Raw genomic sequence first — 27,705 nt, 5'->3', positions numbered from 1 at the left:
AAAGCGACTGTCATGCATGTGAGTACTAGTTCTTTCATGTCTTATTGCACTTAAACTGTCAAAAACACACAAGTTTATGTTAAAAACAGGAGCTACAAAAACAAAAGGTAAACAGCTAGGAAAGAAATGGCATAAGACACTATTTCTGCATCAGCAAGTGCCAATACTAGTTTTAAACAAAGTTGAGATCCAAGTGGTGGTCCATCCTCAACTTTAAGAGATAGTTCACCCAAAAAAATAAAAATTCTGTCATTAATTACTCACCCTCACGTTGTTCCAAACCTGTAAGACCTTTGTTCATCTTCTGAACATAAATTAAGATATTTTTGATGATTTCTGATAGGCCTGCATAAAATAGTCCATTAGTGATGGGAAGTTCGGATCATTTTAGCGACTCTGACCTTTGAGTCTTGTTCAGCAAAATGAACAAATCTTTTTTCAAGTTATTTCATTCATTTTAGCAAAATATAATAAAATGTTACGTGTTACCTCCCTAACACATCTACTGCTTACACAAACATTGATCACACTACAAACAAGACAAAACTTTAATGCTATAAGAAACAAAAAAGATTAATTCATTGTTTACATGGGTCTTTAGTCTATGATTAGCTCACCTCACCTCTTATCTGACAAGTTTTCGGGTTTGAGTCGTTTGTTCATCACGTGAGAGCCCTATAAGCTTAACCAATGCAGTGTGAGCCGGAAAAAGAATTGATTAGTTCATCTCTCAATTCTTCGGGTTTGAGTCGTTCGTTCATCACATGACAGCCCCATAAGATGAACAAATGACTCCAAAAACCTGAAGACTTAAAACAGGTGAACTAATTCCAGCAAAGAACCTAATAGGATGTTTCCATGTGACATCTGTGGTTCAACATTAATTTTATGACACTACGAGAATACTTTTTGTTCACAAAGAAAACAAAAATAATGACTTTGTGTCAGTCTTCGATGCATGTTCACAAGAGTACCATGGCCAGTAAGCTGCATTTCACATCATATAGGCCTTTGGGGCATTGAATTGCACAATACTTATCAAAACACAATACACAGGTCAACATGAGATGTTAGAATTTTTTTTGGATTTTTCTTTGCATGACAATATTACAGTTTCTTACAACCCCTAGAACAAATTTCTTAGTACATTACTTATTCAAAACTCTTCACACTTGACAGTAGTTGATTTCACTTTCAAAACACACTAAAAATACCAAAACACTTCATATGTCTCATCAGCTCATTCTTTCATTACACTAACAAGCACGTTGTCACTCATAAAACAATCACCTAAATAACACTGACAACAGTGTAACATTGTAAAAATGTTACCAGTCACCCCCTGTTAGTGCTCAGGCCTAGTGTGGTGTCTTTTAAAATCAGATCAATCATATTTCTCTGCTCACATCCTGTTTTCTGTGGCTTAGGGTTGCCACACTTTCTCTGTGAGAAACTTTCAGAGCCTTAAAAATGTGGTTGTAAATGATCCCAGCCGAGGAAGAAGGGTCTTATCTAGCGAAACAAACGGTTATTTTCATTACAAAATACAATTTAAATACTTTTTAATCTCAAACGCTCGTCTTGCCCTGCTCTCCCTGAACTCTGTGTATTCTGGCTCAAGACAGTTAGGGTATGTCAAAAAACTCCAATCGTATTTTCTCCCTCAACTTCAAAAATCATTTCAAAATCATCCTACATCACTGCAGAAGTTCAGACCCAGTCTTTGCAAAATGAAAGGTAAAACAGCGATATAGGACGATTTTGAAGTTGAGGGAGAACATGAGATGGGAGTTTTTCAACATACTCCAACTGTCATGAACCAGAACAAAAACAGTCCAGGCAGAGACAAGATGAGCGTTTGGCATTGGAAAGTATATAAATTTTCAATTATTTTTATGAAAATAACCGATCGTTTCACTAGATAAGACCTTCTTTCTCAGCTGGGATCGTTTACAACCACATTTGGGATCGTTTGAAGCCGCATTTAAACTGCATTTTGGAAGTTCAAAATCAGGGCACCATATCAGTCCATTATATGGAGAAAAATGCTGAAATGCTCAAAAAACATAATTTCTTTACGACTGGAGAAAGAAAGACATGAACATCTTGGATGACAAGGGGGTGCATATATTATATGTGAATCTTTGTTTTGGAAGTGGATTTCTCCTTTAAGATAATGTGAGTGCTGCAGTTTGTTAAATGGTTTTATAATTTATGCTACAATGCGTTATATAAACCTGGGATTGCAAATATCAACAGACTTGTAAGAACCATTAAATTTATAATGCTAAGCTACTTAAACTGACAAAATTTCTTAGCACGCCCACACGAATTCCTCCGCTTTCAGGCACATCAAAAGAGAAGTTGTATTGACAGAGATTATGAGACTGACACGTTCCTTCTTTTTGTTTTTAACAGTCGGATCACATCCCTGATCTCGGAGCCCCTAGCATGGCACGAACTCTAGCCTCTGTCTTTGAAGTGCTGGCTAAGATGACCCCAAATGTGCTGAGCGTTCAAAGGAACAGTATGGAAGATTTCGGTTCATTTCTATAGAGAAAGGAAGAGAAGGAGCATAAGAGTCTCGAGTGAGACGAGAAGGAAAAAGAGGAAGAAAGGCTTTCACAGAGAGTCGCTGTGAAAGGAAAGAGCAAAGGATGAAGGAAAATCGTACGGCCTGCTTTGGTTGATGTTGTTCAATTGACTCGAGATAAAAGGAGCTGAGAGCTGCTTCTAACACGCGTTTCCTTTTCAATTGTTGTATTTAGATTAGTTCCACAGTTTCCGATTATGATGCATATTGCAAGTGTTTTGGCATATTATTCAGGAGAAAACAAATTCGTTCAGGTATGAGGGTAAGCCTTGAGAGGAACTGATGCAGTAGCACAGAAATTATATTCAGCATAAGGAAAATGATGCCGTTTTTGCATTGTGCTGTTATTTTTTAAAACACTTAAACATACAGTTGAGGTCAAAGGTTTACATACACCTTGAAGAATCTGCAAAATGTTAATTATGAAAATGAGAGGGATCATACAAAATGCCTTTTATTTTTAGTTTAGTAATGACCTGAATAAGATGAAAGACATTTACATATAGTTTAAAAGTTTACATACACTTGATTCTTTATACTGTGTTGTTACATGAATGATTCACAGCTGTGTTTATTTTGTTTAGTGATAGTTGTTCATGAGTCCCTTGTTTGTCCTGAACAGTTAAACTGCCTGCTGTTCTTCAGAAAAATCCTTCAGGTCACACAAATTCTGTGGTTTTTCAGCATTTTTGTGTATTTGAACCCTTTCTAACAATGACTGTATGATTTTGAGATCCATCTTTTCACACTGAGGACAACTGAGGGACTCATATGCAACTATTACAGAAGGTTCAAACACTCACTGATGCTCCAGAAGGAAATACAATGCATTAAGAGCCGGGGGGGTGAAAACTTTTGAACAGAATAGAAATGTGTACATTTTTCTTATTTAGCCTAAATATCATATTTTTTTCCATTTACTACTGCCTTTCAGAGTCTACAGAAGACAGTTACATGTTTCCCAGAAAAAAAAATAAATTAAATTTACCCTGATCTTCAAATTCGAAAGTTTTCACCCCCGGCTCTTAATGCATCGTTTTTCCTTCTGAAGCATCAGTGAGCATTTGAACCTTCTGTAATAGTTGCATATGAGTCCCTCAGTTGTCCTCAGTGTGAAAAGATGGATCTCAAAATCATACAGTCATTGTTGGAAAGTGTTTAAATACACAAAAATGATGAAAAACCAAAGAATTTGTGGGACCTGAGGACAAGCAATGAACTCATGAACAAAAAAAAAAAAAAAATGCAGGTAATCCATTCAGGTAACAACATAGTATTAAGAATCAAGTGTACGTAAAATTTTGAACATTTGCCATTTTTATAAATTCAACTATTTTCTCTTGTGAACCATATGTAAATGTATTTTATCTTATACAGGTCAGTACTAAATTAAAAAATAACATGCATTTTGTATGATCCCTGTTATTTTGGTAAAATAATTAACATTTTGCAGATTATTCAAGGTGTATGTAAACTTTTGACCTCTACTGTATTTACTTTAATTCTCATTAGTAGTGCACTTGGACGTTTTGTAATTCCCATGATCCCATCAATGTTCATTCTCGTTAGATAATTACATTTTTAATTTATTTCCTTCATTAATAATATTATATATAGATATTATGAGAAGATATTTTTAATCAACAGAAGATAACTTGAAGGAAAATGTTTATATTGACTCTAGTATTTGCATTTATTTTTTACAATTACACTATATTTTTTGCATTACAGTATTTATTTGTTGCATTTTGCAAAATTGTGTCAGAAAAATTTGTAATATTTTTTTACAAATTGCCTTTATTTTCCTTTTGTCATATTTTTCAGTCACTTTTTAATAGTTACTTCATCTGTTCGTTTGCTTTATTTTTCCGTTTTTAGTGTTTTGAGCTAAAGAAGTTCATTTGTGATCGCTTTTCTATCAAATTTGATTGCTGATTTGAAATACATTATTGAAACGTAATCCTGACACAGTTTTGGACATTTCTGTCTTTTTCAATTCAAGAGCTGTACTTGTTTGACTTGTATGATGATGGCGTTTCCAAAATGGCCACCGAGTGAACCGATTTGCCTTAAAGGGACTATGAGTGTAATCAAAGTATGTGTGCAAATCTCATTACACTCAAAGGAAAGGCAAAATAACTTCCTTTTGGGTTTGCTCTGCCTCGTAGAACAGTAGAAAGGGAGATAAAAGCAGCCTAGATGGCTTCATTCAGATCTATTATGAAATAATCTCTTTATCATAAAGGAGAAATAATTCTAGGCAGAAATAACCTTTTCTTTTGTCTCCGTTTGAAGTGTTTTCAGTTCTTTCCAAACCACAGAAAAGACAAAGTAGCTCATTTTCTCAGGCCGAAAAAGTCTGTCTTGCCCTCTGTATCCCATTCCCCAACAACAGATCAATTAGAATTGAGTTGCAGTAAGCGGGATGTATTGATCTATGATCATAATTTCCATAAATGCCATGAGTCCAGAGGCACAATTGATCCAGGCCAGACTCAGGCCATTTCGTCTATATATGAGCATTATTTGCATCATAATGGGAGTCACCATGGCTATAGACTGAAGAAACTTTTACATGAAGATCATGCTGTGGAAAATAAAAATCACAAACGAGGCCTCTATAACATCTCAACAGCTTCTCGGCTTCATTTAGAGAATAAATAGGGATTAAACCGAGACTTTCAAACATCCTTCAAACTTAATTTTTCCTCTTCTGCAATCTTGTATTTATTCACAGTGATTGCACTGCATTTACAAGTACATAAACTGTTGGAACAATAAAAAGCTCCTCTAATTCAGACAGTGGTGACAGAATATAATTAGTACTGTGTTTTCACATCTCCCAATGAAATTGATCAAAAACTCCCTTTCAAATGCAATAATGTGTTCATTATCAGAAAATGCATTTGAATATCAAGATCTTTTGGTGGTAAATGTTGTTTAAATGTCACCAGGGTGTTTTATTTTGTTGTTACCCCTCATTTTGACCTGTTCTGCTATAATAATAGGGTGCAGTTGCTGTAATGCATTCTGGGTGATTTCTAGGTTGTTTACTTAAATCAAAAATAGATTTTTTTTGCTCTTTTTATTGTCTGCTATGTGAAAATCAAAAGACTGATTGCTTAATATAGCACATCTGAATATTAAGAGATCATATTGTGTAAACTGAACTGTTTTCAGGGCAAAATGTATTTTAAAGATCAAGGTTTTAGATGGAAAGATGAACACATTGTAAAAACATTAGGCTATTTTTAACACTCTTCATTCTTACTGGACTGATTAATATTAATCGTGACCCTGCTTCAACATCTACAAAGGAAATCAATAAATGTACAGTTTCACACAGCGCTAGTGTGTGAAAACACAAACTCAAAAGGTCAGCAGCCAGTCACTCGATGGCTGGGAAGCTAAAATCTCACTTCAAGGCTTCAGAGCAAACAGCACATTATTGTCAGAGATCAGTCATTTTCCAGCCCAGGAGGAAACTGTGAGATTGACACTGAGCACAGTCTGCTTGGCTTTAGCTACACAGTGCCACCTACAGACACAACACTGTTCACTTATGACACTGTTAAATACCACACAGGCTACATTTTTAATTATCTTTTGGTCTTTTGGCACATATATTATACAGAGAGGACAGTATGAGAGACAATAGTAGGCTACAAAAAGTAAGTAAGCTACAGTGCAGTCTTTGACCAACTTACATGAAATATTCAGTCATATATTGAATGCAGTTGAATGTCCAAAAATTCAATTCAGTGAAGGATTCTTCAGAATGATTCAAAACGTTAATTCGCTAAACAAGTTAGTAAAAAAACGTCTCATAAAAGCCGGTTCATAAGATTCAATCGTTCGTTAATGTATTTTAAAAAATGTAAAATGTATTTACATGGTGCTGCAAGGTAAGATTTTAGTAAGATTTGTACATTTTCTTGTGCTTGGTTCTCTGAAAATCGTTTGATTGTTGCTAGTCACCATAACTTATAGAGGGTTTGAACTTAAGTTACGTCACGGTTTGGTCAGTTACCTGGCGATACTCGGATGTAAACAACAGCACCCTTGCAAAGTTCATGTACTACTAAATACATTGTCCTGCTAATTTATGCTGTCTTAACCATGTAAACACATGTGTAAGCTGCTAAATCACATAGAGAAGAACTTAGCAAGCACTAAACTAAAGTAATACCTACAAGCAGTATTATTTAATTTATTAGCCTGGCCAACCACAAACACCTTTTGTTTCTCAGACAGTTATTTGCACTTTTCTCCTTGATTTGTTATAACTTTTGGCAGTCTACAGTACTCCAGATGTTTTTCCTGGTCCGACCGATTAGTACAGCCCAAAACATGACAATAATTGACCATTTTCAGCAGCAATAATAAGCAAAACACGCAAGTTTCGTTCGGTTCATTGTTTACGTTCTGTGCCGCCAATATGGCACGCTGTGAAAACACTCTATAATGATTTACAATATTGAATTATCAGGACGGATTTCATCTGAAATTGCAAAACGATGCTCTTCCACTAGAAAAATGCACATTTTTAACCGTTAAAGCGACAGCTACACAATAAAACTTTACGGTTAAAGATTTGCTCCTCTAACCCCTAAATATGTAAACACTAATACAGATGTTTACTTAACAATCACCCCTAATTATATGAGATCTGTGCCTAGTTAACAACTAATTTCCCTAGTCTTTCCCTAATGTGACAAAGACAAACTGCCCTCTTCGGTCCCCTGCTGAGTAGTTCTGTGGGCATAAAGAACCAAACACTCAAGCTCATTAACCAGATTGTTTATATGGCGTCGCCCTCTGAGTTTTACACGGTGTCACATACTACATACTACAATACAACATAGTGTTTCTCAGTATTACAGCTCAGACCACAGGAATGGTTGTAAATATAACACCAACATTCAAACATTTCCATTTTGTTAATGAACCCCAGTGTTGATTTATCATAGAGGAAGTTATTATGAGATTTAACAAAGCAAATGCAGATAAAGCAGAGAATATATCTTGCACGTGTCCCGGGGGGTTCAATTACTGAAAAATGACACGATCAGACATGATGGATAACCGGCTGCAACTAAATGTGTTTGGAGTGCAACTTCACTAACAGTAATGCAGTGAAATGAGGGTATGTGTAATTGCCTTTTGCATCTCAATGTGCATATACAGTATACGGATGCACGTGAGAGCTGTTTTTGGACTCAAAATTGCCAAATTACCGCCAGTCATTATTTCTTTCACTGTCAGTAAGCATTAGTCCATTTTTCCATCTCTACGGCATTACCTTGATTGAAAAATGGTAATGAAGATGCATAATGAAGAGAGCTAATATCCTGCGGTCAATAAGACAACCTAATAAAGTCAGTAGACGTCCATCTATGCACCGTGGCACCAGACAGCTGAAGTTTATTATCGGAGAGATGACTGAATTACCTTCTCAAAACAAGGTAAATGTCTTTAGATGACAGCGGTGACTAGTATCTCGAAAGAGATTATTAGGGATAATTGTTTGTTAGCAAACATCACATGCTGTTTATACTTGGTTAAGGTGGAGTCATATTTACCACTGTCCATAAAATCCATTTGTTTCAATAGGCATCCACGCAATTGGGAATCACACAGATTTTCGATGACCAAAATGGGCTGTCCCGTCTTTGACATAGGTAAACCACTTAATTTTAATTAAAAATCATGCTGATGACATTACTGTTTTTATTCTTTTTACATTAGAGTGTGTTTGATTATATTCGATTGTTCACAGTGCAGTAGGTCTGTACAGAAAGATGCATCTGCGTGTGGAATATCCTGTGGAGACGCCATGTGATGCATGTCTTCAATAACAGCACATTTCTAATCTCCTGGAAAGGAACGCTGATGGTTTGTGAATCAAAGCCCCTCTTTTATTACTCCATCTGTTTCCTCTGGATACGGCCGGCATTGGGTTTCTCGGTTGTAACGCCACATTTGATTTTGTCTCGTTTTTCTTTTACTCACACTCCTCTCTTAATTTCAGGTTTATTTTTGTGTCTAACAACACTTCCAGAAAGTAAAATCACAAATGGGACTTTTAACATGTCAGTTGTTGCTCCTAGAGGGCAATGAGATTACGTGGACAGCAAATGAAGACTGAACTGAAAATTCTTCTCCCCAAGAAACCGAGAACAAAGTCATTTCACATGTGAGTCTGAGAAATGTCTCGAATTATGTTCCGGTTTTAAGATGCCCACATGATTTTCACCCCAAGCTGCATTAAAGTTTTTCTGTGTTTTTGTTTTTTCATCAAATTGCATTGCCATTGCTATCATACTGGTCATAGAATAAAAAATATTAATGAATCATCTAATTTTTTGATTATTTGGCATGTTGTGATCTTAAGCTCATTCTTTTTCCTTCATGCAAAGTTCAACAACACCACAAGTAGGGCTGTTAAACGATTAATTGCAATTAATCGCATGCAAAATAAAAGTTTGTGTTTACATCAAATAAGTGTGTGTACTACTGTGCATATTTATTATGTATATAAATACACATAGATGCATGTATATATTTAAAAAGAAAAGTTGTATTCCTATACAAAACATTTATGTGTAATATAAATGTTTTGTATAGCATAATATATATATGCACACATATAAATATTTTTAAATTCCATAAATGTATGTGATTTTATATATACATAATTAATATACATAGTACACACACTTATTTTACGTAAACACAAACTTTTATTTAGCATGCGATTAATCGCAATTAATCGTTTGACAGCTCTAACCATTAAACTATTTTTCCAAGGTTTTAAGTCTATAATATCTATAATCTATAATACATATTTCTTTGCTGTTCTGAAATAAAACAAATCGAAGACCAGTTATTTGTGTTAAAAAATAATATAATAATAATAAAATAATTAATTTATTGATCATTCAAGCAATAATGCATTATTAATAATTAAACTGATAATTATTTTATATAATATATGCAATATATATTTATATAATAATTTAATAAATTCAATTTTTATGCACTCACAATGAGCAACTTTTGACTGTTTAAATATTTTAGAGGAGACCATAACTAGATAATATAAAAATTACTTATAGTACTTGTAATTAGAGTATATTACATTTTAAAAATGCTTTAAATCAGATTACAATTACTTTTTATAGATTACATGATTACATATTTTTTACACAATTGCGGTTATTCATAAGGAAGTTAATATTTAAATAATTTAACAACACATTCGCATATTTACAGTTCTCTGATGTCGTAAATCAAATAAAATATATTATTAGAGTTTTAGTGTTCAAGTATTCAAATTTCTTTTATTCTACTTTTTTATTATTGAATTAATTATTAGGTTTTTATCAACTCATTATTCACTCTCTATCAACTCACTGATGTAATGTTTAATGCATTTTATAATGTTTATATCAAAAAAATATATTTGTGACCCTGGCCCACAAAACCAGTCTTAAGTAGCACGGGAATATTTGTAGCAATAGCCAAAAATACATTGTATGGGTCAAAATTATAGATTTTTTTAATGCCAAAAATCATTACAATATTAAGTAAAGATCATGTTCCATGAAGATATTTTGTAAGTTTCCTACCGTAAATATATCAAAACTTAACATGCATTGCTAAGAACTTCATTTGGACAACTTTAAAGGCCATTTTCTCAATATTTTGATTTTTTTTGCACCCTCAAATATTGTCCTATCCTAACAAACCATACATCAATGGAGAACTTATTCATTCAGCTTTCAGGTTGCATTTTTTTATCAATATGGTATGTTTAATGTTAAGTTTGAAACATGTTTGATAAAAAAGTAATTAAAAATACTCTTAAAAAGTAGTCAGGCTACATTACCTTAAATGAGTAATCTAGATTACATTACTAACCACAGTTTTCATCATGTAATCTGTTATTAGTTATGGACTACAATTTGTAAATAATCTACGTCATCAGTTGTCTCACTTGTGTCTTTTTCTTTTTCTTCTAAGGAAACTTGATACTTAACTGAGAACTCAATTTGGTCTCCTGAGGAATGAAAAAGCAACCGACCTAGAGACGCTCATGTTGAGCAGGTGTCCTCAAGCACCTCATTCCCACAGAATGCAGGACGGCATCCAGATCCTCTTATCTGGAGGAGAAATCCAGCTGCACCTCCGAAATATTTGACGGGCTCAGAGGAGCCTGTGATCATGTGACTCTCTGAGCGCTCAGGCTCTGAAATAACAAAGCATGGGTTAAACAAAGACAAGCGCTAGCAGATGTGTGGGAGCACCAGGCTCCGGATCAGTCAACAGACACGTAAAGCCGCCCGATTCACTTCTCGCGGTAAAACATTTGTCATCCGCATCCACTCAGAGCCAAGCTTTTGGCAAGGGTCTTTATCGTTTCTCACCACGTTGTTGCCGCACAAAGAAACGCACAACTGAAAACATCATGTAGCTCGCAGGCCCGTACGAAAGGAAGAATCACAAATGAGATCTCAATTCTTTCTCCTAAACAAAAATGAGATTACATGGAGATCACATGGAGAATTTTGCTTAAAGGAATAGAAAAGTCTCTTTTTTTTTTTGTCACATAAGAAATTTGAGCAGAAATTTGATATTGTCTGCAAATGAAGTTAATTAAATATGTTTTCCTCAGGGGGTCACTGCAAAAAGTCAAAGGTAGATAAATGAAGTCAATTCTGTTAAATGATGCAAAGACAGGTGCTATTTAAATCGTCTATTTATACACTACCAGCCAAAAAGATTTTTCATGTTTTTTTAGAAGAATTTTCTTCTGCTCACCAAGCCTCTATTTATTTGATCGAAAATACAGTTGCAGTAATATTGTGAAATATTTTTTACTATTTAAAATATCTGCTTTCTATTTAAATATATTTTTAAATGTAACTTATTCCTGTGATCAAATCTGAATTTTCAGCATCATTACTTCATTCTTCAGGGTCACATGATCCTTCAGAAATTATTCTAATATGCTGATTTGATGTTCGAAACATATAATATTATTATTATTATTATCATCAATATTTAAAACAGTTGAATACATTTTTTCAGGATTCTTTGATGAATAGAAAGATCCAAAGATCATGTTAAATTATAGAAATTAATACTTTTATTTAGCAAGGATGCTTTAAATTGATCAAAAGTGATGATAAACACATTTATAATGTTACAAAAGATTTCTATTTCATTGATTCATCAAAAGAAACCTGAAAAAAAATTCTGCTCAGCTTTTTTTTTAACATAATAATAATAGAAAATGATTTTTGAACAGCAAATCAAAATAATAGAATGATTTCTGAAGGATCATGTGACGTGAAATGATGTTAAAAATTCAGTTTTGAAATCACAGGAATAAATTACATTTTTAAAAATATTCAAATAAAAAGCAGTTATTTTAAATAGTAAAAATATTTCAAAATTTTACTGTTTTTGCTGTACTTCGGGTCAAATAAATGCAGGCTTGGTGAGCAGAACAGACTTGCAAAGCATTAAAAATCTTACTGTTCAAAAAAATTTGACTGGTAGTGTACATATATACAGATATAATATAAAAGGTATTATATATGTACATTTATTGTGCACATTTTGACAAATATGCTTGGTCGTGCATTCAAAAAAAGTACACATACTGCAAAATCAGGCTAAATGTAGACTGAACTTGAAATCTCATATTAGCATGCTACTCTTTCTGTCATATTAAGATGTAGCTGAAATAATAACAACAGTATGATATTCTGAATTCAGCCAGGCTTTCATATAAAGGTCTCAGCTTCTAAATGAAACATAATTACAGCTGGCGCTGCCCTCTAGTGGTGTGAGGCTTTCTAATATGACAGGCTCAGAGCTCATTTAGCATGTTTCATAATGAGCAGCTGCTGCCTGTCTGTGTCTGCGGGGAGTGAGAGGGGTCATGGATACCTGCTTCCTGCGGTCCCCAGCAGATGGCCCTTGCTTTCTGGCACCGAAGTCGCAGACGCCACCGGTCGCATTCAGATCCCCTGGGCCAAATTAGAGACCATTAATGGAGTTACTCAGAATGGCATAATAGGGTTGATAGGCAGCTCCAACTGATCTGAGACCTGTCCGCTCACAGCTTCCTCTCGTGTTGGGGCGGTTAGCACAGCGTGTCGTAAAAATCTGTGAAATGCTAACACAACACACCACCTGATAAACACGCTTTATGCTGCTATGAGGGAATCAGCGTTGTGTTTTGTGGGAGAAAGCGTGAGCATGAGCTTGAGTATACTTCATTTTGAGTATTTTTTTTTTTTTATTTTAAGTAAATATTTTACTTGATATTAATACTTAATTTAATTTTTAATTATTGTTTTATTTTAACAATATTAACATTTTGTTTCTATAATATTTGTGTGTGTGTGTGTGTGTGTGTGTATATACAGTACATTTATTTTTTGTTTTATTTTCAATTATTATATTATTATTTTTATATTTTATTAGAATTATTGTTTTTATTATTTAATTATTATATTATATATGTAAAATTGTCCATGTAAAAGTGTATATATATATATATATATATATATATATGAGTATTTTTTTTTATTTTAAGTAAATATTTTACTTAATATTAATACTTAATTTAATTTTTAAATATTGTTTTATTTTAACAATATTAACATTTTGTTTCTATATATATATATATAAAGGTTTTTTAAGTGGGCTTAATTTCTTTTTAATGCTATTTTAATATATTTTAAAATTTTAAAAAAGCGCTTATATTATTTATCAAAGTATAAAGGAACCCTTTTTAATAATGACAAGTAATGCAAAAGACAATATTAATAATATTTTTTAAAATATATAAAATAAATTATCTCTAAAAAGCCCTTGTATTCCAGTTCAAAAGTATGAATATATGTCCATATTTAAAATGAATGAATCTCATCTCTTCATGCAACTACAAAAGAAATGTTTTTAATGATGACAAGTAATGCATCCAATTTTAATAAAATAATGTTTAAAAAATATATTTTAAATAAATTATCTAGAAAAAAGCCTTTGTATTACATTTTAAAGGTATGAATGTATCTCCATATTTGAAATAAACGAATCTCATCTCTTCATGCAACTATAAAAGAACCAATTCATCCAATTTTAATAAAATATTTTGAAAACATATTTTGAATAAATTATCCGGAAAAAGCCCTAAGTATTATAGTTGAAAGGTATGAACATATGCCCATATTTAAAATAAATTAATCTCATCTCTACATGCAACTAACTATAAAAGAACCGTTTTTAATGATGACAAGTCATCCATCCAGTTTTAATAAAATATCATTTTAAACATATTTTAAATATGTTATCTAGAAAAAGCCTTTGTATTACAGTTTAAAAGTGTGAATTTTAATAAAATAATATTTTAAAAATATATTTTAAATAAATTATGTAGAAAAAAGCCTTTTCATTACAGTTTAAAAGTATGAATATATGTCCATATTTAAAATAAATTAATCTCATCTCTTCATGCAACTACAAAAGAAACGTTTTCAATGATGACAAGTAATGCATCCAATTTTAATAAAATAATATTTTAAAAATATATTTTAAATAAATGATTTAGAAAAAAAGCCTTTGTATTACATTTTTAAGGTATGAATTTATGTCCATATTTGAAATAAATGAATCTCATCTCTTCATGCAGCTATAAAAGAACCATTTTTAATGACGACAAGTAGTCCATCCAATTTTAATAAAATATTTTGAAAACATATTTTGAATAAATTATCTGGAAAAAGCCCTTGCATTATAGTTGAAAAGTATGAATATATGCCCATATTTAAAATAAATTAATCTAATTTCTACATGCAACTAACTATAAAAGAACCGTTTTTAAGAAACGTTTTTAATGATGACTAGTAATGCATCCAATTTTAATAAAATAAAATTAAAAAAATATATTTTAAGTAAGTTATCTAGAAAAAGCCTTTGTATTACAGTTTAAAAGTGTGAATATATGTCCATATTTAGCATAAATTAATCTCATCTGTTTATGCAACTATAAAAGAACCATTTTTAATGATGACAAGTAATGCATTAATATTTTATAAATATATTTTTAATATATTTTCTGGAAGTAGCCCTTGTATTACAGTTCAAAAGTATGAATTTTTAATAAAAAAATATTTTAAAAATATATTTTAAATAAATTATGTAGAAAAAAGCCCTTTTATTCATTTTAAATAACTGTTTTTAGTGATGACAAGTAATGCATCCAATTTTGATAAAATAACATTTTAAAAATATATCTTAATTTACGTAGAAAAAGCCTTTGTATTACAGTTTAAAAGTATGAATATGTCTATATTTAATATAAACAAATCTCATCTCTTCATATATACACACATATGATATGACATAGCCATAATGATAAGAATACATGCTATTTTTAAAAATATTTCTTAAATACTTTTGCTTATGTTGTCATATGTTTAGATACAAAGTATTACCATTGTGAAGCAAGTCTGTAAAGTTGGCAGCAGTTAAATAGAGCTCTACAGCTTTTTGATTGGCATGGGCTGGATGGAAATTTAAAAGGGCGGAGTCAAAATTGAACCTGAACTTTCCAGCCAATCAGCATTAAAGAGTGATAGGAAGTTGTTACATCCTTTGAGAACTCAAAGGATTGAGAGACAAACAATGGGAAGAAGTTCAGTAGTTGTTGATTTTGTTTTTGTCATTTCATGTGGGTTATTGTGTCATGCTGAACCACTGAATCAAGGGGAACTATCTTTAGACCAGGGCTTTAGTCAAAATTACATCTTCAGACATCCAATGCCAGGGCAAGGGCCTGCACAGACCGATCAAAATGTGGTAGCATCCAACATTCTTCAAAACCTCCTTGAATCCAGGAGACCAATGCAAGTACACTCCCAGAGAACCAACTACGCATCCGGGCCTCTTCAACCTAGCAGGCCTTTGCAAAGCCAAGGACATTTTGGACTAACACAACCTGAACAAACACTTGAGACTTTCTCGCAAACCCAACAGGGATTCCAGAAGCCCATTCCTGGTCCTGACCTCTATCCCGACGTGAAGGATGAGGTGATTATCGAGCCAGATTTTGAACCCAAGGTGCCAGTGCCAGCAAACACTGTGGAGGTTCAATGTGGAGAGGACTCTATCAAAGTGCAGGTGAAGCAGGATTTCTTGGGGAACAATCAGTTCATCAACCCGTCTGATCTGACGCTGGGTGGTTGTCCATCTGTTGGAGTTGATGACCATGCCAGGATTGTTGCCTTTGAGTCAGCACTACAAGGATGTGGGAGCACATTAATGGTAATGTATGTCCTGATAAGCATTGTTTCTCCAGCTTTGACTCAATTTAATTTAATTTAATTTAATTTTTTATTTTCCCCTATTTTATTTTTCCTTATTTTATTATTATTATTATTTTTTTAATCTTTATTATTATTATTATTATTATTATTATTCCTTATTTTTTTGCTTTATTGTATTTATTTTATTTTTTTTCCTTATTTATTTATTTTATTTTATTTTTCCTCATTTTAGTTTATTTTTCCTTTTTTTTTTTTTTTTTTTTTTTTTTTTTTTTTTTTTTTTTTTTTTTTTTTTTTTATTTTATTTATTTTTTTTCATTTTATCTTATTTTATTTTTCCTCTTTTTTTTTTTTTTTCCTTAATTTTTTTTTCCTTATTTTATTTTTTTCTTTATTTTATTTCCTTTATTTTATTTTCCCTTTTATTTTCTTTTTGTTTTATTTTTCATTTTTTATTTTTCCTTATTTTATTATTTTCATTATTTTATTTTTGTTTTTTTTTTTTTTTTTTTTTTTTTTTTTTTTTTTTACTTATTTTTCCTTATATTATTTTATTTCTTTTATTTCTTTATTTTATCTTTTAAATTTTACTATTCCTTCTTTTTTTTTTTTTTTATTTTTATTTTTTTTTTATTTTTTATTTTATTTTTTTTTTATTTTATTATTTTTATTTTATTTTTTTCCTTAATCATTTAAAATTATTAAATGTCTTAATTTTACTTTATTTCTGAATAGTGTTTTAATATAAATTTATATGTATTAATTTTTTTGTGTGCCATTGTTTATTTTCAGATGACTGAAGACACACTTGTTTATTCCTTTGTTTTGGTATATACACCTTCACCTGTTCCTAACACCCCTATTGTGAAAACTAATGAAGCTACGGTTGCACTTCATTGCATTTACCCAAGGTAAACCTCTTTAAACCTTTCAAGCTAACATGGAAGCATGATAACCAGGCTTTAGTTTAAACTTTTAAAAATTCATAAACACTTAAACATTTGCTTATGTCACATTTAATATACTTGTAATCTCTCAATTTTCCATCGTAAATCATTAAAAGAATATTCCTAAAATTACCATGACACTAAAAAGCTGTCGTGCTTTCTTGTATCTTTCAGGAAACACAATGTCAGTAGCAACGCATTGCATCCCACATGGATTCCCTATGCTGCAGCGAGATCTGGCGAAGAACATCTACACTTCTCCCTCAAACTCATGACTGGTACGGAGTCTTTTAGCAATGTTGTGTTTAAATTCTTTATCTGACTGTCTTAACCTCTCCTACAGATGACTGGAGGTTTGAGCGTCCCTCTAACGCCTACTTTCTGGGAGATTTCATAAACCTAGAAGCCTCAGTGGTCCGTGCTAATCACGTTCCTCTGCGGGTGTTTGTGGAAAGCTGCGCAGCTACTATGGACCCCAGCCGGGAAGCCGCCAACATGTACACGTTCATCGAGAACAGCGGGTGAGCCACTCTTCCAGACAGAACTTTTGAGCGCTTTACTGTTGTGCCATTGTTGGTTTATGCTGGTAAATAAAATTTGTAGGTGCATGACGGATGCCAAGCTGACGAACTCCAGGTCCAGGTTCATGTCCAGGATACAGGACGACAAGTTACAATTTCAGATCGAGGCGTTCAGGTTTAAACAAGATTCCCAAGGAATGGTGAGTCTATTAAAGCCCCAAGCAAAATCAGAAAATGGACTGGTGTGAACAAAATCGGGCCAGTTTTCGAGCAAACATTTTGTACAAGTTCACTCTGTCTAGTAAATTTTCAAACTATCACTGGTGATTACGATTGGTCTGTGGTGATTACATAATAGGTAGATGTGGTTCTGGAGCTCCGCCTTCTGACATTTGTTATTTTCATTGTTAAGAGAAAACCACTCTAAATATTTGCATATTCATCTAAATTAGATGTTTCACAATTTAATGCTGCTCAGGTATTTCAAACTTCTTATCACCCCTAATTGAAGAACAAAAAAGAACTTTGTCATGAATGTATTGAGGCCTTTATTGTACAGATTGTTCTATTTAAATTGGCTTGAGAAAGACAACTTACTGAAATGCTATTTAAACTTCCAGTTATTATTATTCTTCTCAGACTAAAGTTCATCAACTCCATCTCAAAAAATCATCTATCATCTAACCATTACTATCTATCTATGGCTAGAAACCGGAATCATGCTAGCAACTTGTTAATCATGCTAGAAAAATGTTAGCAACTTATTAGTCATGATAGAAACATGCTAACAACATGCAAGCAATTTGCTAATCATGCTAGAAACATGTTAGCAACTTGCTAATCATTTAAGAATCATGTTAGCAACATGCTAACAACTTGCTAATCAAGTTAGAAACATGCTAGCAACATGCTAAGAACTTGCTAATCATGTTAGAAACGTGTTAGCAGCTTGCTAATCATGCTAGCAACATGTTAAGAACTTGTTAATCAAGTTAGAAACATGCTAGCAACATGCTAACAACTTGCTAATCATGTTAGAATCATGCTAGTAACATGTTAGCAATTTGTTAATCATGCTAGCAACATGCTAAGAACTTGCTAATCATGTTAGAAACGTGTTAGCAACTTGCTAATCATGCTAGCAACATGCTAAGAACTTGCTAATCAAGTTAGAAACATGTTAACAACATGCTAACAACTTGTTAATCATGTTAGAAACATGCTAGCAACATGCTAGCAAATTGCTAATCATGTTAGAAACGTTAACAACTTGTTAATCATGTTAGAAACATGTTAGCAACTTGTTAATCATGTTAGCAACATACTAAGAATTTGCTAATGAGGTTAGAAACATGCTAGCAACATGCTAACAACTTTGCTAATCATTTTTGAAACATGCTAGCAACTTGCTAATCATGCTAGCAACATGTTAGTAATTTACAAATCATGTTAATAAAATGGTAAACATGTTAGCAACATGCTAATCATGCTAGAATCATGCTAGTAACTTGCTAATTATGTTATCTGTCTATGTATTGCTTTCAAAACATTCAAACTGTAGCCTTTTAAAACTACTTTAGACTTCAAAGTATTTCAGACTGAAAACCATCAAACTTAAAACTTTTTTTTAAACTTTTGAAAACTTTTTAAATGTTTTAAAACTTTCTGTTCCGGCTGTCTCAAGCAAACTTAAAGTTTGTCTTGACTAACTTTTTTTTTTTTTTTTTTTTTTTTTTTTTTTTATCTAGTTACACTTGATCTAGATCAGTCATCTGTTAATCTGACTTTACCATATTGAGTTTTTTTTTCCCCCTCCCAGATCTACATCACTTGTCATTTGAAGGCTACTACCACATCCAGTCCCATTGATATGATGAACAAGGCCTGCTCATTTGTTCAAGAAACAAACAGGTATGGGTGAAGTAATGTTGGAAGCAAATTTAGGAGTTTCTGTTCAACATCCAGTGATGTGGCGTGTGTGTTTTGAGTAGCTGGACTGCTGTTAACGGAGACGATCAGCTGTGTGGATGTTGTGAGACCAGCTGTGCCATGAGGAAGGGCAGAAGTCTGGATACTGATAGTATAATTTAAATTTTAACTCCATCCAGTTCTATTTGGAAAGGTGTAAGCTATTGCTGTGCAACTTGAAATGCTGTTTCCATACTTTTTGCATGTTTAGATTCCACATTGGAAGATGAGGCCACTATTGGACCTATTTTTGTCCATGAACGGGAATCAACGGAGGATGAGCCTTTACTGCAAATTCAAGAGTCTTCTCAAGTGTCAGCAGAAGACACAGATCACCATGTTGACATCTTTCAGTCAAGTCAGAAGAATCTTACTGACCACAAACTTTTGAACGGTAGTGTATATTGACTATTAAAAGCGGAAGAAAACCCTTAAAATAATTTAGAATACTTACAAACATGTAAGATGGCACTTCAAGTTAAAAGATATTCTGCTTTTAGATGTAAAGTTCTGAAGAATGGCATTTCTTTTGAAATGGAAATCATTTGTAGCAATATGAATGTGTTTACGGTCAGTTTTGGTCAATTTAATGCATCCTTGAAGAAAAGCATTAATTTTTGACATTTTAAAGACCTTAAACCCTCATGGTAAAGCATTTTACTTGAAAATATGGCCAGCACTGGGCACTTTATAATTGTCAGACTTTCTGGAACATCTAATATTGAGCAATTACACGATCATTCATGGTTTTACATCTGTGAAAAATCACCTTGAGACCTAAAAAAGTGTCTCAGAAAAGTGATGTGGGCATGTTAACACAAACACATTTTGGGGCAGTTGCAAATACAATGATGTAGGTCTCTGTCAGGCATCCACGTCATAACCTTTACTTCTCACCTTCTTCCTTTTTCTAGAGTTCTCTATGGAGTTGATGCTCATGACCGGTTTGGTGGTTGCAGCAGGACTTTTGTTTGTCATTATCTTTGGAACATTGTTTTACCAAAGGCGGCGGAAACGGCTTGCATTGACTTGTGAATGGCAATAAAAGCTGTTTTATCTAACTGCGCCTGCTTGTTTCTTTAGTCTGGTGTTGCCTGCAGTTGGTTAAAGCCCATTAGCTTCTAGTTTCTGTTCAGGGGATCCCATCTGTAGTAAATGACCCATCAACTTTTAAAAGGGCTGATGCAGCACTGTTTACCGGTTTGGAGCATGGTAACAATTTGCTCTTCGTGGGTTTTCAATGCTTTGCTGTAAAAGTGAGACATGTACACTGGTCTACGTGCCTGAGTGTGCTTGTACGCTTTTAGAGAGAAGTTCAGTCCAAATGAATAGTGGTGGCTGATAGGATTGTTCAACTAGTTTTTATTAAGAAAATATTGAATGTGCAATGAAATCAAACACATGAGTTTGAGTTTGTATGAGTTTGACTCTATACTGTTCAAAAGTTAGCTGTCACTGAGATATAACTTATAGATGTTTATTTGAAATTTCTATTCAACAAATCCTGAAAAAAATAATATATCAGGAGAAACAACCAAATTTTTCTTGATGAGCAATTTGGCATATTAGACTGATTTCTGAAGAAATGTGACACTGAAGACTTGAGTAATGATGCTGTAAATTCAGCTTTGCATTGAGTTGTTGTTTTGTTTTGTTTTTTGTAAATATTACAAAACACTATTTTAAATTGTAACTAGATGAGTAAAGTTTGAGAACAAACTTTGAGTTGGCTTGAGAAAGTTTAGCCTGAAGGTTTGAAGCAGTTATAAAAGTATGAAAGTTGATGTTGCTAGCATAGTTTTGCACATTGCTTTAGTACAGGGGTGCCTAACCCTGTTCCTGCAGAGTTTAGTTCCAACCCTAATCAAACACACCTGTCTGTAATTATCAAGTGCTCCTTCAAATCCAAATTAGCTGGTTCAGGTGTGTTTGATCAGGGTTGGAACTGAACTCTGCGGGAAAGTCGATCTCCAGTTGAGCACCCCTGCTTTAGTGCATGTTTTAGCATGATTAGCTTGTTGCTTGCATTTTTATAGTCTCATTACAATGTTGTTAGCATGATTAGCAAGTTGATAGCATTATTCTAACATGATTAGCAAGTTACTAGCATGTTTATAGCCTGATTAGCATGTTGCTAGCATGTTTCTAGCATGATTAACGTTATTAGCATGTTACTAACATGATTAGCATGTTGCTAGCATATTGTTAGCATGATTAACAAGTTACTAGCATGTTGCTAACATGATTAGCCAATTATTAGCATGTTGTTAGCATGATTATCAAGTTACTATCATTTTGCTTGCATGATTATCATGTTACTAGCATGTTGTTAGCATGATTAGCATGTTTCTAGCATGATAAGCAGGTTACTAACATGTTTTTAACATGATTAACATGTCGCTAGCATGTTGTTTTTGCATGTTTGTAGCATGATTAGCATGTTACTAACATGTTTCTAACATGATTAGCATGTCGCTGGCATGTTGTTGTTACTAACATGTTGTTAGCATGATTAGCAGGTTACTAGCATGTTGCTTGCATGTTTCTAGCATGATAAGCATGTTACTTGCATGTTGTTAGCATGATTAACAAGTTTCTAACATTTAAAAAAAAGTTTCTAACATATTGCTAGCATGATTAGCCAGTTTCTTGCGTGTTGCTACCATATGTTACTACCTGATTAGCACATTACTAGCATGTTTCTAACATAATTAGCATGTTACTACCATGATTAACATATTGTTAGCATGTTACCAGCATGATTAGCATATTGCTAACATGATTAGGAAGTTACTAGCATGTTTATAACCTGATTAGCATGTTGCTAGCATGTTTCTAGCATGATTAACAAGTTACTAGCATGTTACTAACATGATTTTCATGTTGCTAGCATGTTGTTAGCATGATTAGCATGTTTCTAACATTTAAAAAAAAGTTTCTAACATATTGCTAGCATGATTAGCCAGTTTCTTGCGTGTTGCTACCATATGTTACTACCTGATTAGCACATTACTAGCATCCCTGATAGCACACGTACATCTCTGAGACGTCTATTTGACGTCGGCATTTACATCTGCAAGACATCTGCAAGACGTAGTTTGCTCATCTGCAATACGTCTATTAGATGTTTCCTATCAGATGTCAAATAGACGTCTATTAGATGTCTTTAAGATGTATATGAATTAGAATGTATGTAAAACTGACATCTTACAGACGTCTGCCAGACGTTTCCACAGAGCAGATGCTTTCCAGATCAAGAGATCTTTAAAATACATCTTGCAGACGTATGTGTGCTATCTGGGATGTTTCTAACATAATTAGCATGTTACTACCATGATTAACATATTGTTAGCATGTTACCAGCATGATTAGCATATTGCTAACATGATTAGGAAGTTATTAGCATGTTTATAACCTGATTAGCATGTTGCTAGCATGTTTCTAGCATGATTAACAAGTTACTAGCATGTTACTAACATGATTTTCATGTTGCTAGCATGTTGTTAGCATGATTAGCATGTTTCTAACATTTAAAAAAAAGTTTCTAACATATTGCTAGCATGATTAGCCAGTTTCTTGCGTGTTGCTACTATATGTTACTACCTGATTAGCACATTACTAGCATGTTTCTTACATAATTAGCATGTTACTAACATGATTAGCATGTTGCTAACATGATTAGGAAGTTACTAGCATGTTTATAACCTGATTAGCATGTTGCTAGCATGTTTCTAGCATGATTATCAAGTTACTATCATTTTGCTTGCATGATTATCATGTTACTAGCATGTTGTTAGCATGATAAGCATGTTACTAACATGTTCCTAACATGATTAGCATGTCGCTAGCATATTGTTGTTACTAACATGTTGTTAGCATGATTAGCAAGTTACTAGCATGTTGCTTGCATGTTTCTAGCATGATAAGCATGTTACTTTCATGTTGTTAGCATGATTAACAAGTTTCTAACATTTAAAAAAAAGTTTCTAACATATTGCTAGCATGATTAGCCAGTTTCTTGCGTGTTGCTACCATATGTTACTACCTGATTAGCACATTACTAGCATGTTTCTAACATAATTAGCATGTTACTAGCATGATTAGCATATTGCTAACATGATTACGAAGTTACTAACATTTCGCTAGCATTATTAACATGTTTCTAACATGTTTAAACCAGCTAAAACCAGTTTATTCAGTTAAAACCAGCCTGGGCTGGTTGTCTAGTCTTAGCTGGTTTAAGCTGAAAATAGCTGGTTTAACCTTGGCTGGACTTTTAGCAGGTCTCCCAGCTTGGCCAGCTAAGACCAGCCTGAATAGCTAAAAAGTGGGCAAAACCACTTTAAACCACTTTATAGGTCTGCACCAAAAGTTTTCACCCCCTCAATAAAAGTCTATGGGATTTTAGGTGGTGTTGATAGTCAGGTTTTTGAAAACCATAAACCAGATCAGTTAAAAAAAGATATAGCATCTAACTATATATATATATATATATATATATACACTGTGTGCAGAATTATTAGGCATGTTGATATTCTGGTCATATTTTTTTTCCAAACACATTTTACCAATTCCAAACCACATCAGTCTTAGTAACTACTGTTAATTTTGTATTTAATCATTTATATGTGATGTATAATTGTCCGTGAAGGCTGGAAGTGAAAAACTCCTTATATTCAGGTGTGCAGGATTATTAGGCATGTTTTCGTTTACAGCTAAAATGAGCCAAAAAAGATATTTAACCCAGACTGAAAAGTCCAAATTATTAAATGCCCATGAGAAGAATGCAATACTAATGCATTACAAGAATTTGCAAAGTTAAGGCTTGACCATTGGACAGAGAAATGCTTGTTGAGTCTGCATGGTCAGAAAAAACAGGTGGAGAAGAAAAGATGCATGTTAACTGCAAAAGAATTAGGAATTAAGGTGAAGAATTAGGTGTGACACCATCAGGAACCGTTTAGTCTCCAGCGCCACCATTTTCCAGAACTGCAACCTACCTGGAGTCTTCAGAAGTGCAATGTGTCAGGTTCTCAGAGACTTTGCTTGGTAAAAAATCCTAAAAAATGCCCCTTACTTAATAAGAATAACAAGCTGACGTGTTGTGAAATACATGAAGACAGTTTTTTTATATGCTTTAGAGACAGATAAGTTGAGAGTGACTCTTGAAGGACAAGCATCACATCCTCTTGTGCCTCTGATTCAAGAATTTATCTTCCAAAATCTGGCAGTAAGTTTTGGGAGTTCATGTTTAGTCTCCTATCCTGAAAAGTCTGACTTGCAGAGATGTGTTTGGAAAAAAAATATGACCAGAATATCAACATGCCTAATAATTCTGCACACAGTGTATATATATATATATATATACAAGTTAGGACACCCTATTGAATTCCATGGTTTTCTATATCAGGACATCATTAAAAAAAAAAAGGTCCTTGGCTGACCTTAAAATTTCGAAAATGAAACCTCAGATGAACAACAACACATGACAAATTGCACTGTCTCATTATTATTGAACAAAAATAAAGCCAAAATAGAAAAACCATGTGTGACAAAGTTAGGACACCTTTACTGTTAACATCAGAATTAAGAGGGTAAATAACAGTCAAGCACTGCTAATCAAATACCTTTGATTAACTGATCATCAGCAAGTCTGAGTGCTTCTATAAACGTAAAAGCTTTGGCAGTTTGCTGGTCTGGAGCCTTCAGGTGTGTGTTAACACATTTCCAAATAGGTAAGAAATCAGCAATCATCTTAGAGAAGCAATTGTTGCTGCCATCAATCTGAGAAGAGTAATACGGCCATTTCCAAACAATCTGAAGTTTATTCACAAGTGAAAGACATTCAAAACAGACACCTCTCCTTCCAGGAGTGGACGTCCCAGAAAATTCACCCCAAGATCAGACCGTGTAAAGCTCAGAGAAATGGCAGACAACCCAAGAACTACACCTCAGACTCTACAGGCCTCAGTTCACATGTTAAATGATAAAGTTTATGACAATACCATTAGAAAAATATGGGACAAAAATTGGGAAAAAGCCTCTTCTATCAAAAAAAAAAAAAAAGCATTGCAGCACAGTTTAGGTCTGCAAAGTTGCATCTGAACAAAACACAGGTCTTCCCGAATAAAGTCCTTTGAACAGACGAGACTGAAGTGGAGATGTTTAGCCATAATGCACAGCGCCAAGTTTGGTGAAAACCTAAAGAGCATATCAGCACAAACGCCTCATACCAAAAGACAAGCATGCTGGAGGAGGGCTGATCATTTTAGGCTTGTTTTGTAGCCACAGGACCTGGGCACCTCACAGTCATTAAGTTGGCCATGAACATACTTTGTATGTCAAAGTATTCTAGAGTCAAATGCGAGGGCATCTGTCCGACATCTAAAGCTGGGCCAAAATTGGGTCATGCAACAGGACAATGATCCCAAGCACACCAACAAATCTACAACAGAATGGCTGAAAAGAAAAGAATCAAAGTGTTGCAATAGCCCAGTCCAAGTCCAGAGCTCATCCTGACTCAAATTCTGTGGTGAGAGCTGTGCATAAGCAAATGCCCACAAACATCAACAAACTGGAGCAACATTGAAAAGAAGAGTGGTCCAGATTCTTCCAGAACAATGTGAGAGACTGATAAAGTCACACAGGAAATAAATGTTTCAAGTTATTGCTGCTAAAAGTGGATCTACAGGCAGTTAAAACTCATAGGGTGTCCTAACTTTGTCACACATTGCCTTTCCCTCTTGGCTGTATTTTTCTTAAATACATAATGACACTGTGTGATATGTCATGTGGTGATGTTTATCTGAGGATTTATTTTCCAAATGTTAAGACCTGCCAAGGACCAGATAATTTTTTATTATGTCCTGGTACAGAAAACCATGAAATTCAATAGGGTGTCCTAACTTTTTCACATGACTGTATATATAAATCTTAATGGTCACAAACATACATAAACTGGTTATCAAAATTTAAGATTTGAGATTGCTACTAAAAATTCGTTCCAAGCTTTGTTATTTTTCTTTTTAGAGACCATGGAGCAGTGAGACTAATACTCACCCACTTGCATACAAATCCAATTTTATATTTTGGTGACTGAGTTTTATGGTCCATGTCTTGCATTTAAAATGGACGGCATCTTTGCGCAGGGCTCATGGGAACAGGAAGACAAATAGACGTAATTAAAACAGCCATAAAAGCAATAGGAAGCATTATTAATATGAAGTGGAGCACAGAAGTATAATGGTGTGTTTGTAGCCGGCTGATGTCGTGTAATTTTTGTGTGTTTTACAAACACATCCATTGACTCGCAGTGACCCAGTAATGAGTAATAAACCACATGTTTTATGGTGCCGCAGTTTGCTGCCGTCCAAATGCCCAGAACGAGATGCAGGCGATGGTAAACAGGAAATGCTCATGTGGAAATTATTATAATTCAAAGCAGTTATAATAAATTACTAAATGTTGCTGTGAAATAAAATCATGTGTCTATATAAAATATATTTTTGTATTTTGTAATGTATCTATAATATATATAATATTTTTGAAAAGATCTGTAGTAGTATTTTTCTTATAATTTCTTGAATATGTGTATTTTTCTTTAATTGGCTTTTTTTATATGTATAACAACTTCATTGATTTTTTTTTCTAATAGCAAACACATGCACAATTTTGACATTTTTATAATTCATTAATATTTTCTGTATTTTCTGCATTTTATAAAATGTGTTATTCTCAATTTACACTATGTAATTTCTTTTTTGTAGCCTAACTAGTCTTCCGATAAAGCTCTTCAGTTATTGTACACTCTGTAAATGACCCTGTTCCTCTAGTACTTGAATGAGGAAGGTAGACCAACCCAGATAAAGATGACAAAAGGCCTCCTGTCACGAAGCGAGACGAACCCTGTCAGAGCTCATAATTAACCTCCTTAATGAAGACCCCCGTCAACAATGAAATGTTCATAATGGAGGAGGAGATTTAATTACCTTTCTTTTGCAGCCCAAGTTCCAGACACTCAGGAAACAATTAAGTTCCTGTTAGTCTGTGTAATGGCCCAGAGTCTGAGCTTCACTGACCTCCTCTATTAATAACACATACATGTCTTCAAATCACAGACTTCACTTCAGTGTATTCAGGAAATGATGAGCCAATTGTCTTTGTAAAATGAATGAACACAGAGGTCATTTCAGCGGCTAATTGTGGATTCTATGGGGATGACTTATTACCATTCCGGGAGAAAATAGTATACATTTCCATTTTGAACATTTACTGGACTTTTAATTGTTCATATACACCATTTATCCAGCAATTCAGGTTGTGATGTTACATTC

General features: G+C 33.5%; 1 protein-coding gene across 1 annotated transcript; it reads left to right on the top strand.

Moving 5' to 3' along the window:
- Nucleotides 1-15,256: 15,256 nt before the first annotated feature.
- LOC127166003 (zona pellucida sperm-binding protein 3) lies at nt 15,257-20,433 on the top strand. Its single transcript, XM_051111055.1, has 9 exons — nt 15,257-15,934; nt 16,729-16,847; nt 17,058-17,161; nt 17,227-17,404; nt 17,487-17,604; nt 19,224-19,315; nt 19,396-19,484; nt 19,584-19,766; nt 20,287-20,433. The coding sequence occupies exons 1-9, from the start codon at nt 15,296-15,298 to the stop codon at nt 20,415-20,417; spliced, it is 1,653 nt and encodes a 550-aa protein (XP_050967012.1). The 5' UTR covers nt 15,257-15,295; the 3' UTR covers nt 20,418-20,433.
- The last annotated feature ends 7,272 nt before the right edge of the window (nt 20,434-27,705 follow it).

This window comes from Labeo rohita, chromosome 1 (genome assembly GCF_022985175.1).
Source record: "Labeo rohita strain BAU-BD-2019 chromosome 1, IGBB_LRoh.1.0, whole genome shotgun sequence".
Lineage (NCBI taxonomy): Eukaryota > Metazoa > Chordata > Actinopteri > Cypriniformes > Cyprinidae > Labeo > Labeo rohita.
The sequence above is the reverse complement of the archived record's forward strand: the minus strand, read 5'-3'. Positions and strand labels throughout refer to the sequence as shown.